The 14968-nt window shown below is 42.6% G+C and overlaps 1 protein-coding gene across 2 annotated transcripts in view; it reads right to left on the minus strand.

Annotated features, from left to right (window-relative positions):
- Positions 1-12137: 12137 nt before the first annotated feature.
- The window catches only part of PDCD6IP (programmed cell death 6 interacting protein), a 34454-nt gene continuing 31623 nt past the window's right edge, over positions 12138-14968 (minus strand). For both annotated transcript variants that reach the window (XM_082479524.1, XM_082479523.1), the window contains exon 18: positions 12138-14760. In XM_082479524.1, the coding sequence (XP_082335650.1) occupies positions 14592-14760 (169 nt within the window). In that variant the 3' untranslated portion in view covers positions 12138-14591. The remainder of the gene's footprint in view (positions 14761-14968) is intronic.

The raw sequence follows: 14968 nt of genomic DNA on the forward strand, positions 1-14968 counted from the left end.
AGTAGAGCGTTCAGGTATTCACAACAGCTACTGAAAGGCACATTTGCCAAAACAATAAGGTAGAATCTAAAACTGGGGATGCTTCAGAGGAGAGAGAACAGCAACAACCCACTGACACTAGAAGGCCATCTGGAGACAGAAAAAGGTGCTCCAAACCCACCAACACTCAGCCATCACAGGGTACTTACTCCATGTTTACACCCAATGACTGCACCAGGCTCAGAAACCTCTTCTTTTCTTTTTGCATTTTTTCCTTTTTTCTTTCTTTTTTCCTTTCTTTCTTCTTTTTTTCTTTTTTACCTTTTTTCCCTTTTTTTCATCTTAACCCTCCCCCCCCTCTTTTTTTTTTCTTTTTTAAATAAGTGTCATTAACAAGCACATAAAAGTAATTTCCAAGTATGCTGCACAGCCTAACTTCATCTGCCTAACCTTTCCCAACCTGTCAGCCCCACCGGGCTGCACAGGGAGTGGTAAGTAAACCCTCATTCTCCTCCCCTGCATCTGCAACCTGCCTCCTGAACTTGTGTGCACCAGGAGGGTCTTCCTGGGAGACACATGTCTTGTGAGCTACAACCAACAAACCACACAACCCCCTCCATCTTGAACTCGAACTCCAGCCTGACACCCTGCTGGTTAAAATATTTAGTACTAGTTAGCACAGATGGCCACTGTTACTACATATTTGGGAAGGATGAAGAAAATCAGAAATTAAGATTCTTGTACAGAAGGGTCATTTCACCTCTGACCCCAATGGGTTAACAGTCCCAGTTATCAGAATTTAAAAAACCTTAGAAAATATGCAGGTGACTGGAAAAAAAACACAAAAAAAATCCCATTATTTCCTTGTGCAAGTGAGCTGCTGTACTGGTGGTCCGACAGGTGACTCGGCAGCACATCGAGCATTGCCTGAACCTGCTCTGCTGAGGAGCAAGTTCCAGCTGCTTGTCCGCGAGTTAACTTTGCCTTCCACTTTCCACAAAACGGTGCCCTAAATTCTGTTAAAGCTGCTCTAACTAAGTGAAGAAGAAACTTCAGGTTTTTTGTTCAACTCCTAAATTCTCCAAACTGGCCACAGAAGAAAATCTGCGGTTTACAGCTCCCAGCGGAGCAAGGCTGGCTGCGGCGTTCCCCGGGCACCCCCTGCCGCCCGAGCCCTACCAGCATCCCTGCAAGTTTCCTCCCTTTGTTTAGGTCTCTTACCACCAGTGCTGTAGAGGAAAGAAAGATGTTGCCTTGTCCAAAAGGAGCTTTTTTTTTTTTTCTTTTTAGGAATAAGCTAACCACTTCGAGAAATATTGGACATTTTTGATAGTCGATAACAAAGGCGTTCGAAATCTCACTGTGGCTTCAAGTGTTTCAGCATCTCGAAGGTTAGCTCTGTGTGTTCCTCCAAAGGTTCGCTGATGCAGAATTAAGCAGAACTTACATCATTTCTTTTACAGACGGCTTCGTTTCTGATATCTTCAGAGATAACTGCACGGATCAGAAGGATTAGTGTGGCATTAACTGCTCTGATTACATTCCCTACAGTTTAATAACAAGAGCAGTGAGACTGTAGGTGTATCAACAGAGTTTTGGATATGTGAGCAAAGAAAGTTGGGGGTTATTAGCAGAATGTGAGAAAAGTAAAGGTCACACACTCAAATGTGCCTCTCAGGGTACAGCTGACATATTCTGCGGGGCAAGAAAAGTGATTTCTCAATATAGCATCATGAGTTTTCTGATAAGAAGCAATAGGGACTTTGTTAGGAAAGCTGTAGATCCATCTTGTCACATCCAGAGTGCTCTGGCTGTGAACTTAACCCATAAAAAATAAGGCAACCACATTTTGTAACATCTGCCTTTTAAAGATATTAGTTACGGTGTGTGCACGCTTTATGTTCCTATTTATCTGCCGGTGTCTACAGTGATAACTGCACTAGCTCCTGGATTTTTTTAATCAATAAGAAGAAACTTACTTTCATTGGAAATAAAAAGCCAGAAAATGGGGTCTCAGCAAAACAGTGGCTGTTAACTGCACTGTTGTTCCTTCTGTCTGATGTTTTCCCCAAGGAAGCATCCTTCTCTCTCCATGGAAAGTTTTTGGTTGGTAATTCATGGAGGAAAGCAGAGAGGTAGCCGAAGAACCTTGCAGCTAAAATTACAAGCTACCAATGAGATTAAACGTATTTTTCCCAGGCACATTTACTGAAGATAATACAGAAGAAGTTTACAATTCTATTGTTCCCGCTCCCTGTGCCTGTTAAAGTGCAGAAGACAATCTGTAGTTGCTTATTTTGTATCTAAGCAACTGTCAGACTCTATATCTACTAATAAGAAAGGGTATAATTATATGCTGCTACTTTAATTAGCAGCAGATGCCTATGTTTATGAAATAAAATGTAAGATTTTGTGAAGTGTAGAGTCTTGCTTATATGCAAATCGCAAGATCGCTTTTTGGAGGCTTCTAGAGGCTTTGTGTGGCTACGGCAGCTTGCTTGGGGCAGGGCACGGGGCACGCATCAGCCAGTTGCTGGTGCGCATTAGACCGTGGGCTCCGAGCCCAGCTGTCCTGAACACCCCTTTGGGAGAGCTGCAGGGCAAGGATAAATCAGTGTCTAATGTGCCTTTTTGACGCTCCCAGTGCTGGCACGAAGCAGGTGTTTGTTCCTGACTCAAAGACCAAGAACTGCCAGTGCGCAGCCTGCTTCGGGCTGCCTACTCCTGTGCCCCAGGGGCTGCTTTCTGTGGGACGTAGTTGCAGAGCAACCAACACGGGGGAAGAAACCTCGTCATGAATTTCTGATCTCATCGAGATGCTTCAGCAGCCCATAGTGATGCAATGCAGCATTTTTCTTCAGAAGCAATAACAACAGGGGCTATTGCTGAGTGTCCTTCTTTACCTCTAAGAGGAAAAGAGTACCAACAAAACACAATAAAATCCACAGTCTTTCAGAAATCCATGAAGAGAAATGCAGACAGAGCATATAGATGAGAATAACCTTGTCCAAGATAGAAAATACTTGTTAGATGAGTCTCTAATTTCCATTATTCAGTATTTTTAGCCTTGTTTCCATGGAAACAGCACTTGTGCGATGATGCTGTCCTGCAAGGGAGCGAGTGGATACACACATATGTATGTACATCTGTGTATTCTTGTCCTGGCCTCCAGTAACTTTGAACAAATTTGCCAGGAAAGTTGAGGTTCTGAGGATAATTAGATGCTAGCAGTTTTGTGAAAGCATCCAGGTAAGGCATAAGTGATCTTGTAAGTTCTCCAGCCAAAGAAATCTCATTAGACAGTAGAGAACCTACATGAGAGGAGAACAAGGCCACCCCTGTAACTGCTGCATCTCCAGAAGGTGCTTCAGTAGGAAAGCTCATGCTTGCTTGGACATCAAACACCATGACACACTGCCGGCACAGGGCACAGATCCACAGGAAATCTGTTCTTGGGTTTGGAAGTCAAAGCTCCTGTTTAGAAACTGTCAAAACGCAAGACATCCTGCCTGAAGGTTTGGGATGCCAACAGAATAACCAACATCTGTCTTGCCTGTTTGTCCGTCTTTTGGGGTGCCTTGCCTTGCCACCTGCACGCTTCAGAAAAAGAAAATGAAACAGTCGAACAAGTTCAGCCCATCTCTTCATTCCTTCAAGGTGAGCTACCATGCTGCCTCTCACAGCCATCCACATGAGAAAAAGGACAGGTGGGGTCATCAAGCTAAATTAGAGAGAACCTCTAATTTATCATCTCTAATCTTCTGTCACTACATTCCTCATTTCAGGAAAAGATGAAATCCTTTAGTGTACCTTTATATTCATAGTTTTTTATACCCCTCTGTCACTGTTGCTAATCCAATTATATGAACTAAGTTACACGAGACTGCACCCTAGTAGGCTGCAAGAGCATGCAAGCGTACAACCCGTACCTTTGTCTTCTTTTACTACACTTTCTAATCTCTAATCCGCTCTCTGCAAGAACTGGCAGCCATTTCTCTGCTCGCTGCGGCAGAGGCTGTCAGCAGAGACACACACCAGATGCTTTCCCACAGAGCCCGATTTTGCTTCACTCTGTGGCTCTCAATCAGAATTCAAGGTCATTCTGACCGCAAATTTCTGTTTGCATTTGGTCTTCCCCACGTGCAGCGTTAATGCGCGGTATGCAAAGCAATGCTTCCACAACAGGTATCGCTCAGAGCACATATGGAGGCAGAAGGATCTGGTTGAACGAGACACCTGCTAGCTGGAGCATTTGCATTTATTCAAAAACTTTAGGGGCTAGTTTATCGTGTAGGATATTTGTGACAAAGCCCCGTCAGCCTCATCTCGAACGTGATTTAAGAAATTAGCCATGCTTAAGGTTAGCTGCATAAAACCGCCATGACCTGTATTAATCAACACTCAGGAAGAGGAAAATTCTGTTTACGCTTATGGTCATTTTCAAAGTGACCTGTATGACTGTTGAGCAGTATTTCAGGATCATCCACTTCACAACAGGGGCTTTGTACCTCCTGCCACACACACAGACAGTTTTAATAACCTGTGTGTAGGTGACGTTCCGTAACAGGTAACAATCTACTGAGTGTGCTGTAAATGCCAGCACGTTTTCTGTGCCTTGTGATAGGAACATTATTGCAGCTGTGCAGGGAATGGATCTCTTCACACCACCCCAAAAGACAGCAAGCACAGCTGGAGGGGATAGTACACCAAGGCACAAGAAGTTTCTACTTATATTACCCCGAGTTTCCAGCTCACCTCCTCACATTTCTCTCCACACTGGATGAGAGGCCACAGGAAACACAGCCACCATGAAGTCATAGGAGATAAAAAAAAATAAGCCCAGGTGAATTCACCCAGGGCACACACTCTTCCTTTGCCATAACTGGCCTGTTACAGCGTGTGTAATATTCAAGGTCCTACTGTCAGCTCTATATCACAGCAGAAACCAGTAAGCCTCCAATAGCATGGCCACCTTTGGGACACTTTGCTTTTGCTACCCAACAGCATAAGCAGTTATCTGAAGTGGTGTCCTTTGTCCAGAGGGGAGCAATGGAGGAAGGACACGCCTGTGTCCACTATTACCTCCTCTTCAGAGATATGCAGAAATACTTTATACTAGCAAAGTTATTAACTGATAATGTAGGTCACTGCTATCAGTATTTCACCCAACCTAGTGCCCCTCTGCCCCTTAATTAAAAATAATGGGCATGGCATGTTATTTCACAGAAAATTGGGGTGGGGCTGGAAAGCCTCCATTGTTAAGCCCCACTGACAACCTGTGGTGAAATACCCCATCCTTAACATCAAAGATGGAACAAAAATCTCTAAATCCAGAAAATTGTCTTCTAGAGATTTGCAGGTAGCTCTTCGATTTCTTGAGTGTTTCCACAACAATCTCTTTTTGTAGCACAGCAAAACTTTTTCTTCCATCAGCTTTTATCATTTCATCTTGACCCTTAACAATGCTGCTCAAAATTTTCCACACAAAGCTGATGATGCCATTGAGATGCAGGGATTTAACAGCAGTGCAGTACGTGTTGGATGATTTGGGTTTGTGTTGTCTTTCCATATAATGCCACCTAGCGTGCATCATGTGGAAAGTGCCAGACAGCCTTGGTTAGTTATTTCTTCCTTACATTTGGGGATTGGGAGTGCACTGCAAAGTTTTGTTTACTTCAAAGCAGCAAGAAAAAGTGTTTCAACGTGGCCTTATGACAACACTGGAAAACAGCAACACACCAGGCAGGGTTTAGGGTTGTTTGGTTTTTTTTTGCTGGATCTACATCTGTTTCTGTGCTAGATCACGTACTCCTTTCCTGCTTATGGAAATTAATACTTGCTGGAAACTACTGACTAATGAAAAATTTATTGATAGAATATGAAATGCTCCTTCACTAATGAAATGTAACTAGTGGCAGCAAGAGGCTGAATAGAGACAGAAGTCAGCTTTCTTATTTTAAACAAGAAACTCCCTTTGCTTTGAGATACTCTATCTACCACTAGTTCTTGGGCCCTTGCACCTTGACCTGCTGTTTCTCCTTTCCTTCATAGGCTGCAGGGGTCACGTCACCCCCTTTTGTCTCCAATGCTGGAGAGTGGCATAGAAGCACCTGCCTTGATTCCTCTATTCAGATTGGTCACTCCATGGATGATTCTACTCATTTCTATGACCTGACTCCCCATTGCAGCCAGCTTCTGACAATGTTGTCAAATCCACTGGATCTGCGTCTTCCCTCTTCCCTTGTAAACACTCTCTCTGCCCATCACCAGTTCCTTGCTTTCACCCAGCTCTCCAGATCTTCAGACCCACTGGAAATCACTTTCTTGATTATCTCCTTTCCTTACCATTGCATTTCTCCCCTACCCCAAGCAGCAAGGGAAAAAATTATTTTTCTTCACCATTAAATTCCTTTTCTGAACTCTCCCTGCCTGCCTGTACAGCTAAAGCTCCATCTCTTTTTCCCTTCCTTTGACTATCATTGCTCTTTCTTTTGTTTCAGTTAATTGTTAAGCCCTTTCAACTCGAATTCTGTTTTCCTTGTGCTGCCTAAAATGTTACGATTTATGACTTCATGCCGTCAAAATCCTGGGGCCTTTCTTCCCTGCTCCCTCCTCTTCCTAAACTCATTTGACGAGCCCCCTGTTCCCTCAGCCATCAGCTGGCCCTCAGCTTTCCTTCCGCTTTACCCTGGCTCTTTCTCCTCTCTGACCAATTTGGCACCTTCCCTCTCCAAGTGCTTTTCATCCCCCTGGTGCAACATCTGCTGCTAGTGCTATAGCTGCCCCATGGTGACAGAGCTGTTACTGCCGATGCGCTTTTCTCCTGCCAGCAACACGTGCTCCTTTTTTCTACTCCCACTCTCAGAACGGGTCACGATAACACCTGCCATCCACTTTGCTCCGATGTCACTCCATCACAGCAGCCCTTTAAGCTCAACCAGATAACTTCGCACTGCACTGGGTAAGCAGTGCGCGCATCATCTTTCACTTACCATGTCAGATGAGGGGGACATGAGCTTAAACCACACTGGGTAGATTCAGAAAGAGACCGTCAAGATGCGTAGGCTGAAGGTAGAACATACCCAAAAGCAACATAACGCTTGCAGGGCAATAAAACAGTTCAGAATGACCGTGAACTCTTACCTATCCCTCCACCGCCGCAGCACAGCGCTCTGAGTCCAGTTTGCAGCTGGTCAGGATGGTGGACATGGGCAGCTGACGTAGTTGTCCCCACACGTGGCTGGTTCTACAGTTCAGGCTCCAGGATATTAACCAAGGAGCGTTCACGATTGTCTACACACACTTAAAATTGGCAATGCTTAATTAAAAGCAATTTTTCTGTCCTTCCACCAACATGAACTCAAAATCTCTTTTCTTTTGCATTCAGTTGCGCAAAAAAAAAAAAAAAGATTTGTTGGATTTGTTAGAGTACTTCCCAGTTCGGCGATGTCAGCCTGCCCTCTGCTGCAGATTCAGCACACGGCACCACATCACTGCACGCCCCATTGCCAGTTATTTTCTGAGAATGCCAATAGTACAGGCTGGCCCTATCTTACATGAATGCATGACTCAGAAAAGTTTAAACCAGCAAAAATTAAGAGGTCCAGCAAGGTGTGACGATGAGAGTGAAAAATCCTCAGTAGGAAATACAAAGCAGAGAAACGAGAGCTGTGTAGGCACATTGTCCTGGTTTAAACAACACAGGACTAGTTTCTCTTTTGGTAATTTTACTTTTCAGTAAAGTCTCTTCTAATGCTTGGGAAGACTGCACTTTTAGAAGACTGTAGTGTCTGAATTTGTGAAAATATTTACTTTATAGCCCACAATGGTATGTGGATTTCAAGGTCTCAGTGTTTACGAGCTCGCCAGGTGCAGGGATGAGGAGGATTGAAACCTGAGCACTTGACCCAAGCTGGCCAACAGGATTATTTCATACCATTGATGTCACATTCAATATAAATTAGAAAGTTTGCTGTGGAGTTTCTTCTCTCCCTTGATGGCGGCATTCCAGGAAACTTCGTGCCCCGGTGCCGGACCCCTGAGGCCTTCCCCTCCTCCCGAAGCCATAGCGCTGGCAGTGTCCGACATTTGCTGCCCACTGCTGGGAGTGCACAGCTTCCTACTGATAGAATGGGCTGAGTATAATCCTTGTATATTTTATATTGGTATTGGGATCAATACTAGTTCTTTAGTATTATTGTTAATTATTTAGTCTTATTCTATTAAATCTGTTTACATTTCAACCCTCAGGTTTCCTTGGTTTTCCCCCCCGATTCCCCTTCCTTGGTGGGGAGGGGCCATCGGGTGAGAGAAGAATTGTCTAAATGACAATAAACTGTTGTGGGTTCCTCAAACCACAACGCACATCTCCACACAGACAGCGCTGACATTAATTCTCTGGTTGTCAGGTACCTTGCACAGACACCATAGCACTCTGGATGCCCGCTCACCCTCACCCACCGAAAAGTGCTGAAGGCGGAGGGCGCTCTGGGCAGGGGAGAGGCTGGAGCTGGGCCGCACCACAGGGAGCCATTTGCCCCCCTCATCCTCCAACAACAGCCCCGCACGCCTCCTGCACGAATCCACCGATGCTGCTGCTCCTCCCCAGTGACTTCGAAAGATTTCCTGAGTGATCCCAGTCCAGGCTGTGTCAGGAGGCAACAGCTACTCGAGGTCAAAGGTTACTTGAGATCAGAGGACAGAAGTTACTTGAGGTCAAAGGTTACTTTCTAAGGCAGATATCCAGAGTGAGACCAGTCCAGCCTTTGCCATAGGACAGAGGTTGCCTGAGATCAAATGTTACTTAAGGCCGAAGGATACTTGATCAACTTGTAGCCACCAGGATACCTCATGAGGCAGCAATGTGCCCTGGTGGCCAAAAAGGCCAATGGCATCCTGGGGTGCATTAAAAAGTGTGGCTAGCAGGTCGAGGGACGTCATCCTCCCCCTCTACTCTGCCCTGGTGAGGCCACATCTGGAGTACTGTGTCCAGTTCTGGGCTCCCCGATTTAAGAAAGGAACTATTGGAGAGTCCAGCATAGGGCTATGAAGATGATTAGGGGACTGGAGCACCTCTCTTATTAGGAAAGGCTGATAGACCTGGGTCTGGTTAGCCTGGAAAAGAATGAGAAGAGATGACTGAGAAGAGATCTTATCTGCGCTTATAAATATCTACAGGGCGGGTGTCAAGAAGATGGGGCCAGACTCTTTTCAGTGGTGCCCAGCGACAGGACAAGGGGCAACGGGCACAAGTTGGAACACAGGAAATTCCATCTCAACATGAGGAAAAACTTCTTTACTTTGAGGGCAGCAGAGCACTGGAACAGGCTGCCCAGAGAGGTTGTGGAGTCTCTTTTTCTGGAGATATTCAAAACGCACCGGATGCGTTCCTGTCCAACCTGCTCTAGGTGAACCTACTTTGGCAGGGGCATTGGACTAGATGATCTCCAGAGGTCCCTTCCAACCCTTACCATTCTGTGACTGTGTACCCTTCAGTTGAGGTCAATGGACAGAGGTTGCTTGGGGTCAAAGGTTACTTGAGATCACAGGACAAAGTTTATTCTAGGTCCAATTACTTAAGGTCAGAGGTTACTTGAAGTTAAAAGGTTCCTTGAGGTGACAGGACCAAGGTTAGTCCATTTCAAAGGTTACTCAAGGTCAGTGGACAGCAGTTACTTGAGGTCCAAGGGTACTTCACCTCAATGGTTAATTGAGGTCACAGGACAGAAGCTTCTCGAGGTTGAAGGTTACTTTGGGTCACAGGACAGAGGTTACTTTAGGCAAGAGATTACCCTAATTCAAAGGTGTAAATCTCACCAGCAGCCACACTGGAAGCCAGAACGACCTCTCCGATGTGTTTTTGACACCCAGATGCCATCCGCTGTCGATGTGCACGAACACATACCCACAAGCACAGGCTGAGGCCAGCTGGCTTGGAGGGCCTGTACCCACACACTCTTGCTCCACCACAGCCTCCAACCAGGGGGGCTGCACACAATCCGCCTGCTGGGAGCAGCCCTCGGACAGCCCTGCCTGCCCAGCCACACACCCCACGGGGCTGGCAAAAGCACTGCTTAGAACGGGCTACCTTCACACCACCGAACACTCCAGCAGCTCACCGACACAGAGAACAGCACTGAAGCGCCCAGGAGTTCTTTAACTTAAGAGCATCAACGCATTCAGACATCACCATACAAAATGGCTGAATGGATTTAAGGCGAAAGAGCTGAAGGAACCTAGAGCAGTAATTTGCGATGAAGACTTGGTGCTGGTTTTGCAGTGGCAGTCGGCTCTTCCTTTTCATGCTTGATAGTGGAAAGCTTTTCTTTACAACCTAATTAATAAAATTGGTGGCCACCTTCTCCCAAGGATTTAGAAACATCACTCCATTTTATGAGTGAGAGCGAGCTAAAACAACCAAGACACAGTTGTTACCATCAGGGAGTATTATGCTCAATTAGGGGAATTAGATGTAAGAGTAAAGTCATCATTTAGGATTAACAGTAACTGTATGCTTGCCAGTAAAAGTTACTATAGTTCCAAACCTGAGTCCAAAGCAGAAAAATCTCAACCTAAGTATAAAGTTTTTGGCTATTTGTCAGAACATAAAAGCATAAGGAAAAGTACTTAGAATTGTTGGGGGGGGGGGGGAGGAGAAGTTTTGTGGTTTTTTTTTGTTTTGTTTTTGGGGTTTTTTTGGTTTTTTTTTTGTTTTTGTTTTTTTTTTTTTTTTTTTAAATCTAGCAGTAATTAACTATCATGACAAACAGGATGCCAACTTCTTTAAAAATAATAAGCACTGCACATTTTAAATATAACTTCCAAAAGTCATAATAAAATCTAAAAAGCTAGCAGGTGGCTAATGCTAGGCTAAAGTGACAAAAAAAGCCCCACAAACAATACAAAAAAGCAATTTTGACTGTTAGTCTGCAGTAACAACTTATCAAGAGCTATAACTTTCAAAATAGTTTCTTTTAAACTAAACATAGTGAAATCTTGAAAATTCACCAAAACTTAAAACCACAATCACTCACCTTAGTCTATTTTAATGTTCTGTCAAGATAAATAGGTGCCAGAAGACAAGTTCCGAGACGCAAGTCACTTACTGGAACGTGTTCAGTTCTGAACAAACAAGTACATCTCTCAGCTAATGAAAGGAAAAAATCTGCTTCCCAAAAAGTGTTCTTGTCATTTTCATCTACCTCGCAACCAGTAATGTCGTTTCAGAACACCAAGGTGCAAATACTGCCTCAAGGTACTTTGAAATAGCAAAGGAAGACTAGGGTGTAATTCTGTGTAATTCAGACTAGATCCCACAGATCAGTCCTAAAAGTACTCAAAATAATGCTACATCCTGTTTGGGACAATAGCGAAAGAACCATCATTAGCTGGCAATGTCAAACTAGTGGTCAGGAAAGAAGACATTTTTTCATACGGGCTGAAACAACATTAAAAAGAAAAAAAAAAAAAAAAAAAATCGAGGAAAGACCTACTAGCCCTGCAGTAGTTTGGTATTTCACTGATGATCCATAATTAGTTTACTTCATAAGACTTGCTTTTCTCATTAATTGCATGGAAAGCTTTTATGCAAGACAAAATAAATGTTTGACTTCAAAGTCTCTGAGAGGACATGATTTATCTTGTCCACACAAAAATTGCAATAAGCATGGTATTATACAGTCTTTTTCAGGGGTGGGGGGAGATCAAATTCTCGGGAGTGCCAATGGGGGGACCATTTATCTGCTGGGAAAAAGTTAACTGCCCTTACAAGGCTATAATCGCTTTGCCCGGCATACCCATGCTGCTGTGAGTCGCACAAAACCCAGTGCAACTTGAGCTCATGAAACTAAACGTTGAATCAAAGTTTCTGAAGGCAGAAGGACCTTACCATTTCCTCCTCACATAATCAAAGGGAAATACACTCCATCAGCTTTGGAAATAAACCCAACTACCAGGATGTAAACACAGCTGTTATTATAGAGCAGCAGCTGTACAGTAAAGCACCTGCGTAATACACAGGCTACTCCTTTCACACAGTAGCTGATATGCTGAGTGCCTTCACCACAGCACAAACTTACCTGGGGGCGTGTAATTTATTTCCACCCTTTCCAAAATAACACTTGTCTGAAGCCAAAGGACTCAAGAGAAAAGCCATAAAATCAGGTTTTCTAACTGTTTTTTTTAATAAACTATAGAACAAGGTAACATTTCAACCAAAGTCATGACAGCTGCATGCTTAAAAGCAGATACATACACGTCTCTGAATTTTTCTGTTCTCTTTAGGAAAAAAAAAAAAAAAAAGAGAGAGAAAAACGATCATGTGAAGGCTGAACATAATGCATAGATTTCTATACATATTCAAATAATAGCAGACTAAAGCAAGCAGTAACACAACTGGAAAAAATGTTTTAACAGTGATTCCAGATCTACAAAATTTTAAGAGGAAATTTCAGTTCTAGGAATCTTTAGGATGAACCAAGTTACATTTTTATACAGCATTAAGTTTTATAAATTGAGGCACTAGAAACAAACTTACTTACACAATAGCTCAAATGCATCTAATGTGCAAAATGAAAAATCTACAGGCCATAGCAGACTAGAAATTTAGAACTTAAAAGGTTGCATTAGACTTGCACTTGCTCACATTGACACAGTGGAATTAGTGGAAAACTACTGTTTTTCCAGTTAGAGTAAAATCAGGTTCTGGTTGTTGGTTCCAAACAGTTATCTTCCTAGCTTTTTCTCATTGTCCTTCCTTGCCTCTTATGTATTCTCATCCGGGGAAGAATATTGGAGCAGTTCCTGTGCCACCCCATTCAGCAATGTTTATAAAAAAATGCAAAGCACCTATCCTTGTGCACAGTTGTATCTACGGTGCTGTATTCTTTTACTTCATCCTGTTCCCCCACATCACTGAGCTTCTACACGGTTAATAAATTCGTTTAGATATTCATGTCCTACGACGGATGCTTATTTTTACCTTTTGATACGCATTTTCTATGGGGGTTGGGGAGTACTAAAGACAAGTAGTGTTTACAAAGTAATCAGACTGATGGCATAGCAAGAAGAACTTGAGACAGAAAGAAAGGAGCTCATGTGGATACGTATGCTGCTTTCTTTATGAGGAAGAGTATTTAAGATCCAGTGAGGTTTCCACCCAGATGCTACAATAACTGGCACCCTCTAAAACCCCTACATTAAAATATACCTCGATATTTTAATCAGGCACTTAAATAGAAAAACAAAGCAGTAACATTTAACATTGGTATTATGACAACTATTCTGTAAGGCCAGAACATCTTGTATGAAGCACTCAGGAAATTAACTGTCCCACAGAACTAACTCACTCATATCAAGGGGTAAAGTAATGGAGAGTCCCTCACTCGACAAGCATGTTTAAAATACAAAAAAAAAAAAAAAGAAAAAAGAAAAAAGACTGAAAGATGGTTAGTAAATATTTGGTAGAAGCCATTAACCACAAACTTATATTCTTCACTATCTAATGCAAAATGTAGTGCAAGATTATTAATCCCTTGAGAAGATGGATCCAAAAGTAAACATTCAATCTGTTTTAATTTACAAGATAATTTCCCTCCCACCCCCCAAAAAGAGTTTCTCCACTGATAACAAGCTCCCTGAGGGAATACATTAATTTAAGGGAAAAAAGCAATCATTTAAAAACAATCTGAAAAGCTCCAACAATCAATAGTTGCCCTATTTTGAGCCATAACACATTTCTGATCAACATTTCTTTGGAAAAATGTGGGTTAGACCAATCCAGTCACTGGTCCTGTAAGAGAGGCCCCGATTTCCCTTCTTTTAAGTAGTATTCTGGAGATGAGAGTAATCATTCTTTTAAAACAGTAATGAACATATTTTAGTCCAATACACTGCAAAGTTACAGGAAAATTCTACCTGCAAGACTTCATCTACCAACATTTAAACAGTGAATTATAGATTCTGTCACAAAAATATAGAATCAAGGAAAAGAGGTGGAAATTCAGTTGTAAGGCTAAACACTTGAGGAGAAGTCTTTATGTTATGCAAGTCAAAGGACAAATGAAAGAATCTACAGACACACAAAACATTTTTACGGTAATGAAAATGCCAAGTATTTAAACCATTCTTAAGTAATTTATTTTTTTACTGACAATTTACAAGGCCTTGATTATTAGACAAAATAGCATATTTTAACTAAACTCAAAAAAAATACAAACCAATAGAGCATAGAAGGAAATGCTATATGGTTCTGTAGAATATATCACACCCAGTGCACGCACTGCTTCACTTTTTCTCATCTGAACCTATTTGTTACTTATAGGATTTTTGCAAAGAAATATTTTGATCTAGCCAACACATAGTGTACAGTTTCAGACCACTGAATTAGGCTCTAATTCTGGCATTAGTCTACAGTCTACACCACTGCAGCAGACCTTTCAAAGTGTTTAGTGTAATCAAAAACTGATCTAGACTTTTTTTGAGCAGTTAACAATCTACAGGAGTTATAGACTGCATACAGTTCAGTATGGTACATTAACCGAAGCTAAAAGTTTTAGTACGCTTATTGCCAATTTCTCCCAAATTTTAACAAGCAGAGCTTCTTTGCAGATACATTATTGCTGAGGGTAAAAAGGCTGTTGAGTAAAAGGGTATCCAGGTTGTTGAGGTGCCGGATATGGTGCTTGTCCAGGGTTTTGATACACTGGTGAGGGTGCATATGGCAGATTATATTGACCATACATGTATGGATTATATGCCATTGGCATTGGCATCTGGCAGTACCTGTTGGGGGGAAAGCATACTTTAATTGCAAAACACTGATGATGTTAATTTGCAAATAACAACTCATTAAAAGATAAAGACATGTAATCACCGCAAATGCTTTCCTTTCATTTCCCTTTCTGCGTAGCAGAACTTTCAAGGATCAAACATAAAAATATTATAATGCATAGAACAGAAATGCAGACAGAAGGTGGACTACAGGCAACTT

Source organism: Vanellus vanellus (assembly GCF_965231255.1).
Source record: "Vanellus vanellus genome assembly, chromosome: 2".
NCBI lineage: Eukaryota > Metazoa > Chordata > Aves > Charadriiformes > Charadriidae > Vanellus > Vanellus vanellus.